This window comes from Gymnogyps californianus, unplaced genomic scaffold (genome assembly GCF_018139145.2).
Source record: "Gymnogyps californianus isolate 813 unplaced genomic scaffold, ASM1813914v2 HiC_scaffold_80, whole genome shotgun sequence".
NCBI classification, from domain to species: domain Eukaryota; kingdom Metazoa; phylum Chordata; class Aves; order Accipitriformes; family Cathartidae; genus Gymnogyps; species Gymnogyps californianus.
Window position 1 is genome coordinate 51,988 of NW_026114473.1, and position 18,991 is coordinate 70,978.

An 18,991-nucleotide genomic window follows, 5' to 3' on the forward strand; every position below is an offset into this window, starting at 1 on the left:
CCATCTTGCCATTTTATTCCTAAACACTGAATCTCCTGTGCAGGTCCCTTCACCTTACTCTGTTTTATGGCAAAACCAGCTTTCAGAAGGATTTGGATTATTTTCTCCCCTTTCTCAAAAACTTCTGCTGCTGTGTTGCCCCACACGATGATGTCATCAATGTCCTGCAGGTGTTCTGGAGCTTCACCCTGTTCCAGTGCATTCTGGATCAGGCCATGGCAAATGGTGGGGCTGTGTTTCCACCCCTGGGGCAGTCGATTCCAGGTGTACTGGACGCCCCTCCAAGTGAAAGCAAACTGTGGCCGGCACTCTGCTGCCAAAGGATTGAGAAAAATGCATTGGCAATATCACTTGTGGCGTACCACTTGGCTGCCTTTGACTCCAGTTCATATTGAAGTTCTAGCATGTCTGGCACAGCAGCACTCAGCGGTGGCGTGACTTCATTCAGGCCACGATAGTCTACTGTTAGTCTCCATTCTCCATTAGACTTTCGCACTGGCCATATGGGGCTGTTAAAGGGTGAGCGAGTCCTGCTGATCACTCCTTGGCTCTCCAGTCGACGAATCAGCGTATGGATGGGAATCAGGGAGTCTCGGTTGGTGCGATATTGCTGCCGGTGCACTGTTGTGGTAGCGATTGTCACCTGTTGTTCTTCGACCCTCAGCAACCCCACAACCGAAGGGTCCTCCGAGAGTCTGGGCAAGGTGGACAACTGTTCAATTGCCTCTGTCTCCAAGGCAGCTATACCAAAGGCCCACCGGTACCCCTTTGGGTCCTTGAAATACCCTCTCCTGAGATAATCTATGCCAAGGATGCATGGGGCCTCTGGGCCAGTCACAATGGGGTGTTTCTGCCACCCGTTCCCAGTTAGGCTCACTTCAGCCTCCAATACAGTGAGCTGTTGGGATCCCCCTGTCACCCCAGAGATACAGATGGGTTCTGCCCCTTTATAGCTTGATGGCATTAGGGTACACTGTGCCCCGGTGTCCACTAGAGCCTTGTACTCCTGTGGGTGTGATGTGCCAGGCCATCGGATCCACACAGTCCAATAAACCCGGTTGTCCCTCTCCTCCACCTGGCTGGAGGCAGGGCCCCTCCAGTCCTGGTCAGAGTATTTGTTACTCACTTCTTGTAAAAATGACTTAGAGGTCCCTTCAAGAGGGTCAGAAGCCCTTCTACTTTGTCTGGAAACCGGAGCGGCATCTTTCCTGGAAGAATCCCCTTTTCTGGTTGTTTTTCCTTTCAATTCACGTACCCGTGCATCTAGGACCGAGGTAGGTTTTCTATCCCACTTCCTCATGTCCTCTCCGTGGTCACGCAGGTAAAACCACAGGGTACCCCGTGGTGTATACCTTCTATATTCTCTCTCTTGAGCAGAGGAATGCTCACTCCTAATAGCTGAGATATTGGTCTGTACAGGTGGGGAGTAGGAGTTTTTGATCAGTTCCATCAGTTTTTCGGACTTTTCGGACAGTTTTTCCACAGCCGAGACACAGGCTCGTAGGGAGGAAGAGAGATTTTCTTCATATTGCCGGAGTTGGCAAGCCATTTCATCCACTGTCGGTGCCTCTTCGTCTTTCCAAGTTAGTACTGCCAATGGGTTGGCATACGATGATGGTGCGCTCTGTACAAACTTCCGCCACATGGGTCGTGTGCAGTGAACTTTGTCTGGATCTCTGGGTAATTGTGAACTGTCCAGGTCATAATAAATCATCTCTAGCACGGCTAATTCCCTCAGGTACTGAATACCTCTTTCCACGGTGGTCCACTTGCCTGGCTGACATATAACATCTTCCTTGAAGGGATACCTTTCCTTCACGCCTGACAGGAGTCGCCTCCAGAGGCTGAGGGCTTGTGTCCCTTTTCCAATCGCCTTGTCAATGCCACCATCCCTACAAAGGGATCCCAGCTGCTTGGCTTCCCTACCCTCTAATTCCAGGCTACTGGCCCCATTGTCCCAGCATCGGAGCAGCCAGGCGATAATGTGCTCACCTGGACGACGGCTGAAATCTTTTCGCATATCCCGCAGCTCACTCAGGGATAGAGATCGGGTAATTACCTCTGGTTCTGCCTCTTCCTCCTGTTCTCGTGATGGCCCTGCTTCATCTTCATCCTTTGCTAAGTAAACTGATTTTTTTGTATATTTCTTCTTCTGTATAGGGGCGACTGATACTGGCACAGGGAGGTTCTCTGGTTCAGCCGCAGCGCCTGTCGCAGGGGTTGGAGTAGCCGCAGTGCCTGTTGCAGAGGTCGGAGTAGCCGCAGCGCCTGTTGTGGGGGTTGGAGTAGCCACCGTGTCTGTTGTGGGGTTGGAGTAGCTGCCTTGCCTGTCGCTGGGGTTGCAGTAGCCGCTGTGCCTGTCGCAGGGGTTGCAGTAGCCGCAGTATCTGTCGGTCTGTTTTCCCTCCCTTCCCCCTGAGGGTGCTGCACAGTATCGAGCAGTGTTTGGTATATACTGGCCAGGGCCCAGCACAGTGCGATAAGTTGTGCCTCTTTGGAATCGCCACAGCATTTTCCTTTCAGATAGTCTATCACTTCATCAGGGTCCTGTAGTTGTTCGGGAGTGAAGTTCCAAACCATTGGAGGTGAGAAGTTCTCTAGGTACCTGCCCATGTTCTCCCACATGCCATGCCACCCATGGCTATTCAGCCTCGGGGCAGATTTCCGAAAGGTATTCTTAAACAGTTGTTTAACCTTAAACAAGGCCTGGAACACATTCAGGAGACATAACAATAGGAACATGCTGGTTTGAACATCCCAAGGATATTCAAAATTCTCAAGAGCTACTGTAATTTGCCTGGAGGAGAAGGGGAAGCTGAAGAAAGGTGTCTCCCCCGTGGACTGGCTCTCCGAGGAGAAAAGGTACAAGGTGTAATTATTAATAGTTTCTGATAGACGGCTCCCGAAGTACGGAGGTGACGGCAATGCTGAGTACGAATACCAGATTAGTTTCACGACCAGCAATGCTATCGTATCATAAGCCAGTGTTACAAAGTAGAACACCATGATAACTCTGGCCCAGTTCCCACGGGTGATAAACAGCACAGCAGGGAGCATATACTGCAAGTAAGGTATCACATAACGCACCTTTAAGAACAAGCGCACCAACTTTGAGAGCGAATACATCAACATTGTGACCAGCAACTATTGAACTAATATAATGTATGTTTATAACAAATTTGTTCTAACACATTCCAGTCAGATTTGTCGTTATCTCAACCCGTCGAGCCCCACGTTGGGCGCCAAAAAGGACTGTCGTGGTTTAACCCCAGCCGGCAGCTAAGCACCACGCAGCCGCTCGCTCACTCCCCCCCACCCAGTGGGATGGGGGAGAGAATCCGAAAAAAAAAGAACCTCGTGAGTTGAGATAAAGACAGTTTAATAGGACAGAAAAGAAGGAAAAACAATGATAATGATAATAATAATAATATGACAATAGTAATACTGAAAGAATTAAACTATACAAAGCAAGTGATGCACAATGCAATTGCTCACCACTCGTTGACCGATGCCCAGTTAGTTCCCGAGCCGGGATCCGCCCCTACAGATAAATAATATACTCATCTGAGTTTCTCAGCAGTTAAATTTGTTTTTTCCTTTTTTTTTTTGAATTGTTCATGAGCTTTGCAAAGAAGTCAAATGCTAAGTAGAAAACTAAGTAGTCAGACATGTTTAACCTTTTGTACTGTAATTTGTTTTGAAATATCTTTTAGATAACTTGTCTTCTGGAAACTGGAGAGAGAAGTAACATGATGTTAGATAAGTTTTTTCTTTAAGTGAAATTTGATTAGTTGACTAATAGTTTCTCTCAATTTCTTGTATTTTATTGCATATTTTTATCTTCACTGATCAATGACATTATATATTCTTAGACTTCAGTTTGTGAAGGCATATCATAAGACTTCCTCCTTTGGCAGAAGTGCTCACCAAGCCACTTTCCATCATTTATCAGCAGTCCTGGCTAACCAGGGAGGTCCCAGGTGACTGGAGGTTAGCAAATGTGATGCCCATCTACAAGAAGGGCCGGAAGGAGGATCCGGGGAACTGCAGGCTTGTCAGTCTGACCTCAGTGCCAGGGAAGGTTATGGAGCAGCTCATCTTGAGTGCCATCACACGGCATGTACAGGACAACCAGGTGATCAGGCCCAGTCAGCATGGGTTTAGGAAAGGCAGGTCCTGCTTGACTAACCTGATCTCCTTCTATGACAAGGTGACCCGCTTAGTGGACGAGGGAAAGGCTGTGGATGTTGTCTACCTGGACTTTAGTAAAGCCTTTGACACCATTTCCCACAGCATTCTCCTGGAGAAACTGGCTGCTCATGGCTTGGACAGGTGTACTCTTTGCTGGGTAAGAAACTGGCTGGATGGCTGAGCCCAAAGAGTTGTGGTGAATGGAGTTAAATCCAGTTGGTGGCCAGTCACAAGTGGTGTTCCCCAGGGCTCAGCATTGGGGCCAGTTCTGTTTAATATCTTTATCAATGATCTGGACAAGGGGATCGAGTGCACCCTCAGTAAGTTTGCAGATGACACCAAGTTGGGCGGGGGTGTTGATCTGCTTGAGGGAAGAAAGGCTCTACAGAGGGATCTGGACAGGCTGGATCGATGGGCCAAGGCCAATTGTATGAGATTCAACAAGGCCAAGTGCCGGGTCCTGCACTTGGGTCACAACAACCCCATGCAACGCTACAGGCTTGGGGAAGAGTGGCTGGAAAGCTTCCTGGTGGAAAAGGACCTGGGGGTGTTGGTCGACAGCTGGCTGAATCTGAGCCAGCAGTGTGCCCAGGTGGCCAAGAAGGCCAAGAGCATCCTGGCTTGTATCAGAAATAGTGTGGCCAGCAGGACTAGGGAAGTGATTGTCCCTTTGTACTCGGCACTGGTGAGGCCGCACCTCGAATGCTGTGTTCAGGTTTGGGCCCCTCACTACAAGAAAGACATTGAGGTGCTGGAGCGCGTCCAAAGGACAACGAAGCTGGTGAAGGGTCTGGAGAACAAGTCTTATGAGGAGCGGCTGAGGGAACTGGGGTTGTTTAGCCTGGAGAAAAGGAGGCTGAGGGGAGACCTTATTGCTCTCTACAACTACCTGAAAGGAGGTTGTAGTGAGGTGGGTGTCGGTCTCTTCTCCCAAGTGATAGGACAAGACGAAATGGCCTCAAGTTGTTCCAGGGGAGGTTTAGATTGGATATTAGGAAAAATTTCTTCACCGAAAGGGTTATCAAGCACTGGAACAGGCTGCCCAGGGAAGCGGTGGAGTCACCATCCCTGGAGGTATTTAAAAGACGTGTAGATGTGGTGCTTAGGGACATGGTTTAGTGGTGGTCTTGGCAGTGTTAGGTTTACTGTTGGACTCGATGATCTTAAAGGTCTTTTCCAATCTAAATGATTCTATGATCCTAAAAATGATTGTTTTGACACTCTGCAACAAGAGGTCTGGTGGTAAGTATGATGTTTTTCCCATTTACTACATAATTTATTGGAAACTATTTTTAGCATTCTGCAGGTTTCATAAAACTGCTGATTTCACAATTTTTACCAAAAATTATAGTCTTTAAGTAGATCAAATGTCTCGTTCACTTTTTTTTTCCTTATGTATAACTAAAGGAATAGTTCAATCCCTCTGTCAGTATTTTCTCCCTTCTCCAAGTGTCTTTTCCAGATAGCTCTTCACACTTTCAAAGAAGTGTTATTACTCAGGACTGCTGTCCAACTTCTGCATTGCTGGAAAAATTCAGGTCCTCTTGATGCCATCAATTTACATAACTGATTGTTTCTTTGGATTGTCTGGTCAAAAATATTGTTTCAGCTTATGTACTTTTTTTCCTTGTACAAATGACTTGTGTAATACAAATGTTTTAAAAACTGTTAACTCTCTTATCTAAATCAATTATTTCTGACTGTTTGGACTGACAGTCAATTATTTCTGACTGTGTGGACTTGTGCAAAGCATTTGACACTGTCCCGTATGACATCCTTGTGTCTAAATGGGAGAGACATGGGTTTGACAGATGGACCACTTGGTGGATAAGGAATTGGCTGGATGGTCACACTCAAAGAGTTGCGGTCAACGGCTCGATGTCCAAGTGGAGACCAGTGACAAGTGGCATTCCTCAGGGGTTGATATTGGGACCAGTGCTGTTTAACATCTTTGTCGGCAACATGGACAGTGGGATTGACTGCACCCTCAGCAAGTTTGCCGACGACACCAAGCTGAGTGGTGCAGTTGATTTACTGGAGGGAAGGGATGCCATCCAGAGGGACCTTGACAGGCTTAAGGAGTGGGCCCATGTGAACCTCATGAAGTTCAACAAGGCCAAGTGCAAGGTCCTGCACCTGGGTCAGGGCAATCCCAAGCACAAATACAGGCTGGGCGATGAATGGATTGAGAGCAGCCCTGCAGAGAAGGACTTGGGGATGTTGGTTGATGAGAAGCTCAACACGACCTGGCAATGTGCATTTGCAGCCCAGAAAGCCAATTGCATCCTGGGCTGCATAAAAAGAAGCGTGACCAGCAGGTCGAGGGAGGTGATTCTCCCCCTCTACTCTGCTCTCATGAGACCCCACCTGGAGTACTGTGTTCAGCTCTGGGGCCCCCAACATAAGAAGGACATGGACCTGTTGGAGTGAGTCCAGAAGAGGGCCATGAAGATGATCAGAGGGCTGGAGCACCTCTCCTATGAAGACAGGCTGAGAGAGTTGGGGTTGTTCAGCCTGGAGAAGCGAAGGGTTTGGGGAGACCTTATTGCGGCCTTCCAGTACCTAAAGGGGGCCTACAGGAAAGCTGGAGAGGAACTTTTTACAAGGGAGTGTAGTGGTAGGACAAGGGGTAATGGTGTTAAACTGAAAGAGGGTAGATTTAGATTAGATGTAAGGAAGAAGTTCTTCACTGTGAGGGTGGTGAGGCACTGGCACAGGTTGCCCAGAGAAGTTGTGGATGCCCCCTCCCTGGAAGTGTTTAAGGCCAGGTTGGATGGGGCTTTGAGCAATGTGGTCTAGTGGAAGGTGTCCCTGCCCATGGCAGGGGGGGTTGGAACTAGATGATCTTTAAGGTCCCTTCCAACCCAAACCGTTCTATGATTGATTCTATGTTTTTAGAACTTGTATTGCATAGTAATATGAACAGACATGGTATTTACCATTTTTTGGTACAAGTGCATTCACAAATCTGAGTACTAAAATATGCACCCCCACCACCTCACAAAAAAAAAAACCAACCCCAAAACACACACACACACCCCCCAACTACATAAGTTAGTGAGTAAGATGAGCAATTCTATAAGAATTTTCTTTTGTGTTAAACTATTGAAATGTTTTTTTAAGCATTTTTCCTATTTATTAGCAGGCTTTTACATTGAGTACATTATTATTACCAAGTTATTTCTTATTTTTTAGCATGGATACTAGACTAACTGTAGAAAAGTGACTAATTTGTGAAGGTATTCCAGTATTATGCACTGTATAATGAAATGCAGTTATTTGTTACCAAAATATATTGATACTTTGTGAAACTTATACAGGCCTATCATATAAGCTGTATGTCCTGCATGATAGAAGTATTAATGCTGTTACCTCTACTAATGTAGTGTGTAATTTGTCCAGGACACTGGTAATTACATTTTTGTGTTTAATTTCATTTAATTCTAGCAAATCTGCTTACTTTTTTGTAAATCTATATGTCCTTTACAATCTTCAAATATTTTTATGTTGTGATGTTTATCAGTAATTGCTGATGAGATATTCATTAGTTAAGGGTGTGTGTATATATATGAGAGAGTGAGTTTGTAATATTGCATTTTGTTGAATGTAGACAGCCTGCTTTAAAAACTCAACGTTATCCTAACTTCCTTTTAAAAAATAAAGAATCACAAAACCAACAAAAAACCACCCCAACAGTTTGTAGCCAAAGATTTTCTTCTGTCAAGCTTCCTTTTCTTTATTAACAGGATTATTGCCATGTGTGGAGACTATTACATTGGTGGACGTCGCTTTGCTTCACTCTCGGACCTAATTGGTTATTACAGTCATGTGTCTTGTTTGCTGAAGGGGGAGAAACTATTCTTTCCAGTCGCACCTCCAGAGGCAAGTAGTAAAATTTTTAAATGTCGTTTACTTAAATATTAATATCATTACTCTTGCATTCGGTATTCATAGTTTTCTATGAAAAAAGCATTGTAGACAGCTTCCCCTAGTTCTAGAGCTGTCTCAGCGTATGGTGAAGTATAAGGAATATATAAGCATGTTCTTACTGATAGAAAGTAATGATAAAAATTTTTTTTTAATGAAAATCTGTAACGAGAAAGCTAGATATCAGGTATTGCAGTTATCTCCAAATGTAGTAATAACATTGTACATAAACTGAGATAAACAAGAAAATGTGTGGTTCTTGGCTAGTAAAGAGCACCATTGTAATGTAGTTAGCCTCTAGGGTTTTACACTGACTTAATAAAGTATTTCAAAATAATATTACTGTTTTGTAGCAAAGACTTCAAAATACACATCCTGGAAATAACCAAAGTTCCTGAAAGCTTCTTCAAGTGACTCTCCTTAAGACAATATCAGTAATTAAAAACAAACAAACAAAACAACCCAGACAAAACAGCCCCCCCCAAACACCTGCATTTCTGAATGTTAAACTTTCATAAATTTCCACTAAGCGGAAGAAAGTTCTAAAGCACTCTTTCATGGGAATTACATTATTGGTAATTTGATTTTTGGAGATAACGTGACCGATAATGTTACAAGGCTAGAAACAAAATGAGAGCTTTTGTAGATAACTTCAGGAATTAAGCATTTCCAGCTCTTACTATTTTTGACCCTTTGAAAACTTAAAACTAGCAAAGGGATACAAATGACTATTATCAGTCTTTTGCCTCAGAATAGCATAATGTTGGGGAGAGGAAGTCTACACTAGACTGAAAGGGAAAATTAATATCTTTGCACTCTTCTCTAAAATTGCAGCCTGTGGAGGATAGAAGGAGAGTTCGAGCAATTCTACCTTACACCAAAGTGCCAGAAACTGATGAAATAAGGTATGTTTTAATAATAGGTAGAAGCAGTTCTGAAATTCTTGGAGTATTTATAAATACTAATGATTTCGGTATATGTTCACTATGCAAATACTTTCCAATTGCATCTTAGACAATGCTCTGGGACATTAAAGGTATGATGCCTCTCTTTCTTTTTTTTTTCTTTTTTGTCTCGTGTCTTGTCATCTCTCTCTTTGTCTTTTGTCTCTTTTTCTTCCCCCTGCCCCCCCCCCCCCCCCCCATGGATATAGCAATAACACTTTTATTCTGGGTATACTGTTTGTATTAATTGTAAGGGGAGTTACATTTAATTGCTAGAACTATGAAACTTAGTTTAGAAGTAGAACATTACTAATTTCAAAGGCTTACCCACTTTGAGAAAAATGTAAGTTTGTGCATGAAGGAATTCTATGTGAAAATGTCTCATGTGAGGATTTGAAATAAATTGGCTCTGAATTTGCCTGCAGAAGTAGCTAGTAAAAGATAAATAGTTCAAGCCAAACCAATCTTGACCACTAAAAGAGAATGTGAGAATTGACTCTGATAAAATTAAGAACAGTATTTTTAGTGTCTTCCTTGAAATAAGGAAAAAAAGGAGAGACAGCCAAAAAACCTTGCTTTTAATGTTCTAGCACTCATTTTGTTGCCTGTGCCTAAAAACTCTGTCCTTAAAATGGAGCAAGAATGATTCCTCTTTCCTTCTCTCTTCTCTTTTGGAAAGAGTCTTGTCCTGGTTTCAGCTGGGATAGTTAATTTTCTTTTTAGCAGCTGGTACAGTGCTGGGTTTTGGATTTAGTGTGAGAATGATGTTGATAACACGCTGATGTTTTAGTTGTTGCTAAGGAGCGCTTATCTTAAGCCAAGGACTTTCCAGTTTCCCATGCTCTGCCAGCAAGCAGGTGTGCAAGGAGCTGGGAGGGAGCATGGCCAGGGCAGCTGACCCCAACTAACCAAAGGGATATTGCATACCATGGAACCTCATGCCCAGTATATAAACAGGGGGGAGCTGGCCGGGAGGGGCGGATCGCTGCTGGGGCATCGGTCAGCAGGTGGTGAGCAATTGCATTGTGTATCACTTGTCTTTCCTTGGGTGTTATTTATCTTTTTTTTTGTTGTTATATTCCTTTTCATAACTATTATTATTATTATATTTTTATTATTATTAGTTAGTATTATATTTTATTTTACTTATTAAACTACTCTTATCTCAACCCACGAGTTTTACTTTTTTTTTTTTTTTCCCCCCCGATCCTCCTCCCCACCCCACTGGGAGAGGGGAGGGGGAAGCGGCTGCATGGTGCTTAGCTGCTGGCTGGGGTTAAACCACGACAGTCTGTATTGAACAAATGACACTTTTAAATGTGTAATCTTAATATTTTAAAAAGTTATTGAATTGCCTCTCTGGACGCCAGGTGCCCACCGAGCTGCTCTATCACTCCCCCTCCTCAACTGGACAGGGGGGAGAAAATATGACGAAAGGCTCGTGGGTTGAGATGAGGACAGGGAGATCACTCAGCAATTACCGTCATGGGCAAAACAGACTCGGCTTGGGGAAATTAATTTAACTTATTGCCAATTAACACCAGAGTAGCATGAGAAATAAGAACAAATCTTAAAACACCTTCCCCCCACCTCTCCCTTCTTCCCAGGCTCAGCTTCACTCCCAAATTCTCTACCTCCTCCCACCGAGTGGTGCAGGGGGATGGGGAATGGGGGTTGCGGTCAGTTCATCACACATTGTTTCTGCTGCTCCTTCCTCCTCGCATTCTTCCCCTGCTCCAGTGTGGGGTCCCTCCCACGGGAGACAGTCCTCCACGCACTTCTCCAACGTGAGTCTTTCCCATGGGCTGCAGTTCTTCAAGAACCGCTCCAGCGTGGGTCCCTTCCACGGGGTGCAGTCCTTCAGGAACAGACTGCTCCAGCATGGGTCCCCCACGGGGCCACAAGTCCTGCCAGAAAACCTGCTCCAGCATGGGCTCCTCTTTTCACGGTGTCACAGGTCCTGGCAGAAAACCTGCTCCAGCGCGGGCTTCCCACAGGGTCACAGCCTCCTTTGGGCACATCCACCTGCTCCAGCATGAGGTCTTCCACAGGCTGCAGGTGGTTATCTGCTCCACCATGGACCTCCATGGGCTGCAGGGGGACAACCTGCTTCACCATGGTCTTCACCACGGGCTGCAGGGGAATCTCTGCTCCGGCACCTGGAGCGCCTCCTCCCCCTCCTTCTTCCCTGACCTTGGTGTCTGCAGAGTTGTTTCTCTCACATATTCTCACTCATCTCTCTTCCAGCTGTTGTTACGCAGCAGTTTTTTTCCCCTTCTTAAATATGTTATCCCAGAGGCGCTACCACCGTTGCTGATTGGCTCAGCCACCCCTGCAGCCCCCCCGCTACCAAAACCTTCCCACATAAACCCAATACACTCTCTCATACTTTTTTTTTTTTCTGTGAACTGCTACTCATTTCCTTTCTAACGTTGATCTATCAAGAAAATCTATGGGATGGTCTTTACTCCCCACTTCTCTTGCATTTTCACGATATATGTTATGTGGAATGGATGCAAAACCAACAGTCCTATATCTAATAGAAGAACATATGCTAGTTGCTTGGAATTAATACTGCTTTCTTAAGATGTCAATTTTTTTCCAGATGAGAAAAAAAAAGGAAGATTTGGAAGAGGTTTGTAGTGATTTCTAATGAGACCGTCTTGGTTTCACAAGTTGATAGAACATGGTGGTTGAATTGGTGTCGTGGTTTAACCCCAGCCAGCAACTAAGCACCATGCAGCCACTTGCTCACTCCTCCCCCCTCCCAGTGGGATGGGGAGGAGAATCGAAAAAAAGTAAAACTCATGGGTTGAGATAAGAACAGTTTAATAAACACTCTACTACTTACTGCATTTGTAATAATTAAGCTATAGCTGGATATATGAATGTTACTAGCCTACAATATACTCTTAGGCCTAATGTAAAATGTCGCTTACTTTGTTATAGATATCAGATGACAGGTAAGGGGTGTCTCAACCTTGAGGAGTAACCTTGAGAGGCATCCCTTCTCAAGGGGGAGATCACTGCTGTGCAGCCTGCTGCTGTACAGGAGAGCTCAATGGGCTCAGGGGGGGCTACAGATATTTATAGCATCAAGTGATTGACTTGTAGTCAAACCCCCTTTTGGTGTATGTGCAGGAGTGCAGCTGTAGCAGTTTTAGTTTTGTCTAGTCCCAGCTTGGGCTGGTACTGTTAGCGCCTGATAAGACATGGCCTAGACTCCTTGGTTCCTGAGAAGATATGGCCTAGCACAATTCTCAAGTTTTGCACAGCAGGGCTGATTTCAGTCAGGCCTACTTGTCAGTAATGCCTGAGCCAAAGTACTGTTCACTCAGAGTGGGTGCATCCGTCACACCCTCTCAAATGAGAGACATTCCATAGAAAATGACTATCTAATTTTGGATTGAACTAGTAGTTGATGAGCTTCGGTACTTCATAGCTATTACCTGTATCCCTGATGCATCATCTGACTTGATTGAGAAGTCCCCCTGTGCTTCAGTGAAAGGTTTTCATATGACCTGATGTCGTGGTTTAACCCCGGCCAGCAGCTAAGCACCAACAGACACTGGAGCAGTAATTTTCCTGGATGGATGCCTTTTGGCTGTTGTTTTTTCTTGCAGTTCCTGTACCCGAGCTTCTAGTCTCCAGGTAGGTTCACCATCCCACTTCCTCATGTCCTCTCCCTGGTCGCACAGATAGAACCACAGGGTGGCATGTGGTGTGCGCCACTGGTAACCCTCTCCCCTGAACACAAAAAGGCTGACTCTTAATAGCTGAGACATTGGTCAGTATGGGTGAGGAAGACCTATCCTTCTTTAATTGCTGGGACAATTGTTGGGACAGTTTCTCCACAGCTGAGACGCAGGCCTGTAGGGAAGAAGCGAGATTCTCTTCGAATTCTCAGAGTTGGCTGGCCAATCCATCCACAGTTGGTGCTTCCATGTCTGTCCAGCTCATTATCGCCAGGGTGTTGGTGTATGATGTCGGTGCACTTTGTACAAACTTTTGCCACATGGACCGTGTGCACTGGATTTCAGCTGGGTTTTTGGATACCTGGTTGTCATCCAGGTTGCTATAGATCACCTCCACCACAGCTAATTTCCTCAGATACTGAATACCTCCCTCAGTGTTGGTCCATTTGCTTTGGGAATTTGCAAGATCTTCCTTGAAGGGATACCTGTCCTTCACACTTGACAGGAGCTTCCTCCAAAGACTGAGGACTCCTGCCCTTTTTACAATCCCTTTGTCAGTGGCCTTATCCTTAGCAAGGAATCCCAGCTGCCGAGCTTCCTTACCTTCTAATTCCTGACTATTGGCTCCAATATCCCAGCACTGGAGTAACCAGCTGATAATTTGCTCGCCTGGTTGACAGCTTCACATATCTCGCAGCTCACTCAGGGATAGGGATCAGGTGGTTTCTGTCTCATTTATGATTTCAGGCCCTTCCTCCTCCTGTTCTTGTGACTGCTCTGCTGCAGAACAAGCTGCCTCTTCTGATTCTTTCTCCTGCTCCCTCTTAGGAGAAGCTTCTTCATCCCTTACTAAACGAGTTGACTTCTACTTCCATTGTTTCTTTTTAATTATAGGGGCGACTGATATAGTTGAAGGCTGGGTCTCTGGTTTAGCCACAGTGTCTGTTTGTATGTTTTCAGATCCAGAGACCCTCTCTTCTCCTTGAGGGTGCTGAATAGTACTGAGCAGTGTTCGGTAGGTGCAGGCCAGGGCCCAGCACAGTGCGATAAGTTGTGCCTCTTTGGAATAGCCAGGGCATCCTTTTTTCAAACGTTCTGTCACTTCATCAGGATCTGGGACTGAAGTCTATCGTGATTTAGGCCCAGCCAGCAACAAAGCACCACGCAGCCGCTAGCTCACTGCTCCCCCCCCCGGCGGGATGGGGAGGAGAAAATACAATGAAAAGGCTCGTGAGCCAAGACAAGGGCAGGGAGGGATCACTCACCAATTATGGTCACAGGCAAAACAGACTCGATTTGGGGGAAAAGAAATCAATCATCTAATTTGTTACCAATCAAATCGGAGTAGGATGATGAGAAATAGAACCGTATCTTAAAAACACACCTTCCCCCCACCCCTCCCTTCTTCCCGGGCTCAGCTTTGCTCCCGATTCCTCTACCTCCTCCCCCTCAGCGGTGCAGGGGGGCAGGAATGGGGGTTGCGGTCAGTTCCTCCCACATTGTCTCTGCCGCTCCTTCCTCCTCAGGGGGAGGAGGACTCACACTTTTCCCCTGCTCCAGCATGGGGCCCTTCCCACGGGGGTCAGCCTTCCATGAGCTTCTCTAACGCGAGTCCTTTCCACGCACTGCAGTCCTCCACGAACTGCTCCAGCATGGGCTCTCCCACAGAGCCACGGCCTTCTCCGGACCTAGCTACCTGCTCTGGCATGGGGTCCTCCACGGGCTGCAGGGGGATCTCTGTTCCACCGTTAACCCTCCACAGGCTGCAGGGGAATCTCTGCTCCGGTGCACCTCCTCCCTCTCCTTCTTCACCGACCTCGGTGTGTGCATGGTTGTTTCTCTCGCATCCCACTCCTCTCTCCACTGCAGCTCCTCTTTTCTTTTAGCAGTCTTTTCCCCTTCTCAGATATGCTATCCCAGAGGCGCTACCACTGTTGCTGATTGGCTCGGCCTTGGCCAGAGGCGGGTCCGGGTTGGAGCCGGGGAAGCTTCTAGCAGCTTCTCACAGGAGCCACCCCTGTAGCCCCTCCCCTGCTACACAAACCCAACACAAGTCCCAGACCATCGGAGGTGACAACCTTTCTAGATACTTGCCCATATTCTCCCACATGCCTTGCCACCCATAACCACACTGCTGTGGGGCCTGGGTGATATTCCTAAATAGTTGGTTAACCTTGGAAAAAGCCGAAACAATATTCTTAAGAAATACCAATAGGAGTATTTTGGTTACCCAAGGATGTTCAAGATACTGAAGAGTTGTTATAACGAGGAAGAAAACATCAAGGAAGAAGGTGGTGAAGGTGCCATTCTGTATTTTCTCCACAAAAAATCTCTCGAGGGAAGTGTAATTGTTAATTGTCTCCATGAGATGGTTCCCAAAGTACAGTAATGGCATCAGTACAGAGCCCAAATACCAGATTAAGCTCAAGGCCAGTGTTTTAATAATAAATCTCCCAGGCAAAACACCACTAAGTGCTACAGAGCACAGCAAACTGCAAAAGCCAAAACCAGTCTTTAACATGTACAACAAAAAAGGGAGCATGGCACAGATCAGATAAACTAATGTTGAGAACAGATAAATCAATATCATGACCAGCAACTGTTAACAGATATAATAATTATAAATTCCTTCTAATACACTCTGGTCAAATCTGTTATTATCTCAGATAATGGGGGAGGAATTGGAAGGGTAAAAATGAGGAAGAAACTCATGGGTTGAGATAAAGACAGTTTAATAATTAGAAAGAAATTTTTAAAAAAAATTGTAAAGGAAAAAAAAAAACCACCAACCAACAAAGACAGAGGAAAATAAAACCCAAGAAAGACAAGTGATGCAAATGAAAACAATTGTTCACCACCAACCGACTGATGCCCAGCCAGTCCCCAAGCACTGTTGTCCCCCCCCCAAACCTCCACCCCCAGTTTTATTGCTGAGCATGATGTCATATGGTCTGGAATATTCCTTTGCCAGTTGGGGTCAGCTGTCCCAGCTGTGTCCCCTCCCAACTTCTTGGGCACCCCCAGCCTCCTCGCTGGTGGGGTGGGGTGAGAAGCAGAAAAGGCCTTGACTCTGTGTGAGCACTGCTCAGCAATACCTAAAACATCCCCATGTTATCAACACCGTTTCCAGCACAAATCCAAAACATAGCCCCATACCAGCTACTATGAAGAAAATTAACTCTATCCCAGCCAAAACCAGTACACCTGAGTTTGGGATTACACTTAAGGAATAACTTGTACTAACCTTCCAGTAATGAAACTCCCTTGGACATTTTAATGCTTTGTATTTATGTTCTTATTGTAGCTAACTGCATGTCTTTTTGAGGAACTCTTCTGTATCTTCTTTTTAGCACTTATCTTCGTATGCAAAGACCTAAATAGTAGATATTCCACAGGCTTTATTATACAAAATTAGATTTTGATAAAAGTATTATTTTCTTAGACTTATTAAGGGAATCTTTGATTGTTTTTACTTGTGTTTAGTATTTGATCCCTTTTGATAAAAGAAGAATGTTACTATCTTTTAATGTTGTGGTGTTTTTTGGTTTATGCATCCTTAGCACACTTTAAAATATCTATTAGATTCTAAATGTAAATCAAACAAGGATAAATATTCATTTATCATAGCTACTTAAACTATGTGAAAAATGCACATGATGTGCTTGAGATACTAATAAATGTATCTTTCATGATCAGATTTCCTCAAATGTTTTGCTGAAACTATGCTCAAGAATTCATTGTGTTCATTAAACTTTGTATTATGATTGTACTTCTAACATAAATCTTACTGTAACTCTCTTCAGTTTCCTTAAAGGAGATATGTTTATTGTCCATAATGAATTGGAAGATGGCTGGATGTGGGTTACAAACCTACGGACAGATGAACAAGGTCTTATTGTAGAAGACCTGGTAGAAGAAGTGGTAAGTAATTTTATATTAAAATCTGTTGCAGAACTGAGATTTGATTTTTTTTTTTTTGTATTTGTGTGTGTGTGTAAGTTAACATTGAAATAAACCCAAACTAGTGGCGTTTAACTGCCTGACGATGTACTTTTCTAAACCTTCCTGCAGTAATTGAATCTGCCGGTTTTTAAATAGTGTAACAAACCTTTAATTCAATATCCAAAGAAAGTACTTATTCACATGTTATCCAAACAAGTTTACATGCAAATGAATGATACTGTGAACTTATTAGGCAGTTCCCTAAACTCACCAGTCCTGATAAAGAACTTGCTAGTCATTCAATTGCATTCTTTTTTTTTTTGGTTGGGTTTTTTTTTTTTGTTTGCTATGAAACATTCGTAAATGTATAGACTGAAATTTTGCACTGCGGTATGTCTTTTTTTTTTTTAAGGGCCAAGTGTGGGTTAAAAAGTATATTGATGAGTTAATTATACCTAGAAGGGCTTATGTTAAGTCAGGAAGCTAACCAGGTGACCTAAAGATAATTGAATTACTGTAGGAGAAGAGATGATTTAATGGACAAAAACACCCACCCCACCCTCCCACATGCTTTTTTAAAAGAAGTTCACTATTGCTTTGGAGTCCTGATGATGTTTGCTTTGCAGCATATATGTTTTGCTATTAGTAGAGTTTGCTTCACCTGTTTCTCACATCTATATCAGGATGTGAATGGCTAAATTGAAATGGCAGTGTTAGAAATCTACAGTTAGATACTCTACATTAGTGGTTGAAGTTCAGGAAAGTTGAGATTTAAGTTACCACATGTAAAGAAGGACTTGAAGAGTGACAGAAACAATCTTTTGAAATAATGTGTTATGGCTGAATTTCCACTTAGTGAATGAAGTTGAAAACCTCTTTACATGAACTGTGCAATAAACCATCTAGTTCAAAAATGTCTTGGACTTCTTAGTGCTGTTTATTTCTACAGAAGGTCTTAACCTATGAAGTTTACTTTTCTAAACTTAAGCATACTGTTGTCATGCACTTAATATGTTAATTCTCCTATTAGGGAAGAGAAGAAGATCCACATGAAGGCAAAATGTAAGGATTTTTGTTTTGTTATTAAAAGCAAATCATAAAATAACTGTTTGTAAACTTTAGCTATGAGATTGGGAAGGTGAACCAAATCTGTGTGTACTTGTTTTTTGATCTTAAGACTTTTCTTCTATACTAGCTGTTGAAGATGCATAGGTAATTGACATGAAGTCTTGTATTAGTTATGCCTAATCTTAATGGGTTTTGCAGTGATAAAATCTTGGATGAGTCTCTGTGTGATCACTTTACCCAGAGTATGTACAATGGAGGGTGTGGTGTTTTCTGATTTGTGGGGGTTTTTTATACACATACAGTTTGCCTTAGAGGTAACCTTTTTTCAGGTCTGCTCAACTCTAAATGCAGGAGAGGGAACAAAGTATCATTAGAGGAATGATAGTGTAATAGTAACACTTTCTCTATTAGTCTCATGTGCTAACACTTAAAGCGAAAACCAGGAGACTATAGAATAATCTGTTTGCAGTGAATTCCAACTTGTTAAATACTTTAAAAAAACAAAACCTAATACAATTTACAATGAACAATGAATTGATATTATGGGAAACTGTTGATTGTTATATTATTTTCAGTAGTAAAGATGAGTAGCAAATGAAAGTTACAGAAAATTTCTAGTAGCTGGATAACTTCATCTGTCCTCCATTTGCTTACTATAATTGCAGCTGCTGCTTCATGTATTTATTGTCCAGTTTGCAGTCTCCAAAGGACTGATGATTGAAGAAGGCATTTCTTGGTTTTTTGTTTTTTTTTTTTTTTTTTTGTTTGTTTTTTTTTAATAGGGGAAAGAAAATCATTGGTGTGTGGCTTCAGTTTACTGGTCCCCAATGTTCTGCTAGTCAGTTTGGCATAGCAGCATAACAGTAGTAGGGATGCCTTCAAATACAGGAACTTTTTTTTTTTAACAAAGTAGTTTGTAGCAGATTCTTAGAGCTTTGACACTGTCAGTCTAGTTACTCATGCTGCTCAGAGGATTCCAGGGGAGGCAGAGATTTCTGCGAATATTCCAATAGCCAGAGATTGTCCTGTAAAGGTAATATAGAAAGCAAGTTAGAACTAGAGCTCTTTTTTGATGTGTAAAAGAGACTTTCTTTTACACACTTAAACACACGCACGTATGTACACACACACACTCTGCAAGGAAAGGTCATATTTCTAGCTTTCCTTTAAAGGACAGGATGAGCTCTTAAGATGTAGCATGTGGTGTGCCACATGTAAACTGAA

General features: G+C 43.7%; 1 protein-coding gene across 3 annotated transcripts in view; it reads left to right on the top strand.

Moving 5' to 3' along the window:
* LOC127029121 (ras GTPase-activating protein 1-like) overlaps positions 1-18,991 on the top strand; it is a 95,078-nt gene that overhangs the window by 24,787 nt on the left and 51,300 nt on the right. For all 3 annotated transcript variants that reach the window (XM_050914766.1, XM_050914768.1, XM_050914767.1), the window contains 4 exons: positions 7,938-8,073; positions 8,953-9,023; positions 16,561-16,678; positions 17,730-17,761. In XM_050914766.1, the coding sequence (XP_050770723.1) occupies positions 7,938-8,073; positions 8,953-9,023; positions 16,561-16,678; positions 17,730-17,761 (357 nt within the window). The remainder of the gene's footprint in view (positions 1-7,937; positions 8,074-8,952; positions 9,024-16,560; positions 16,679-17,729; positions 17,762-18,991) is intronic.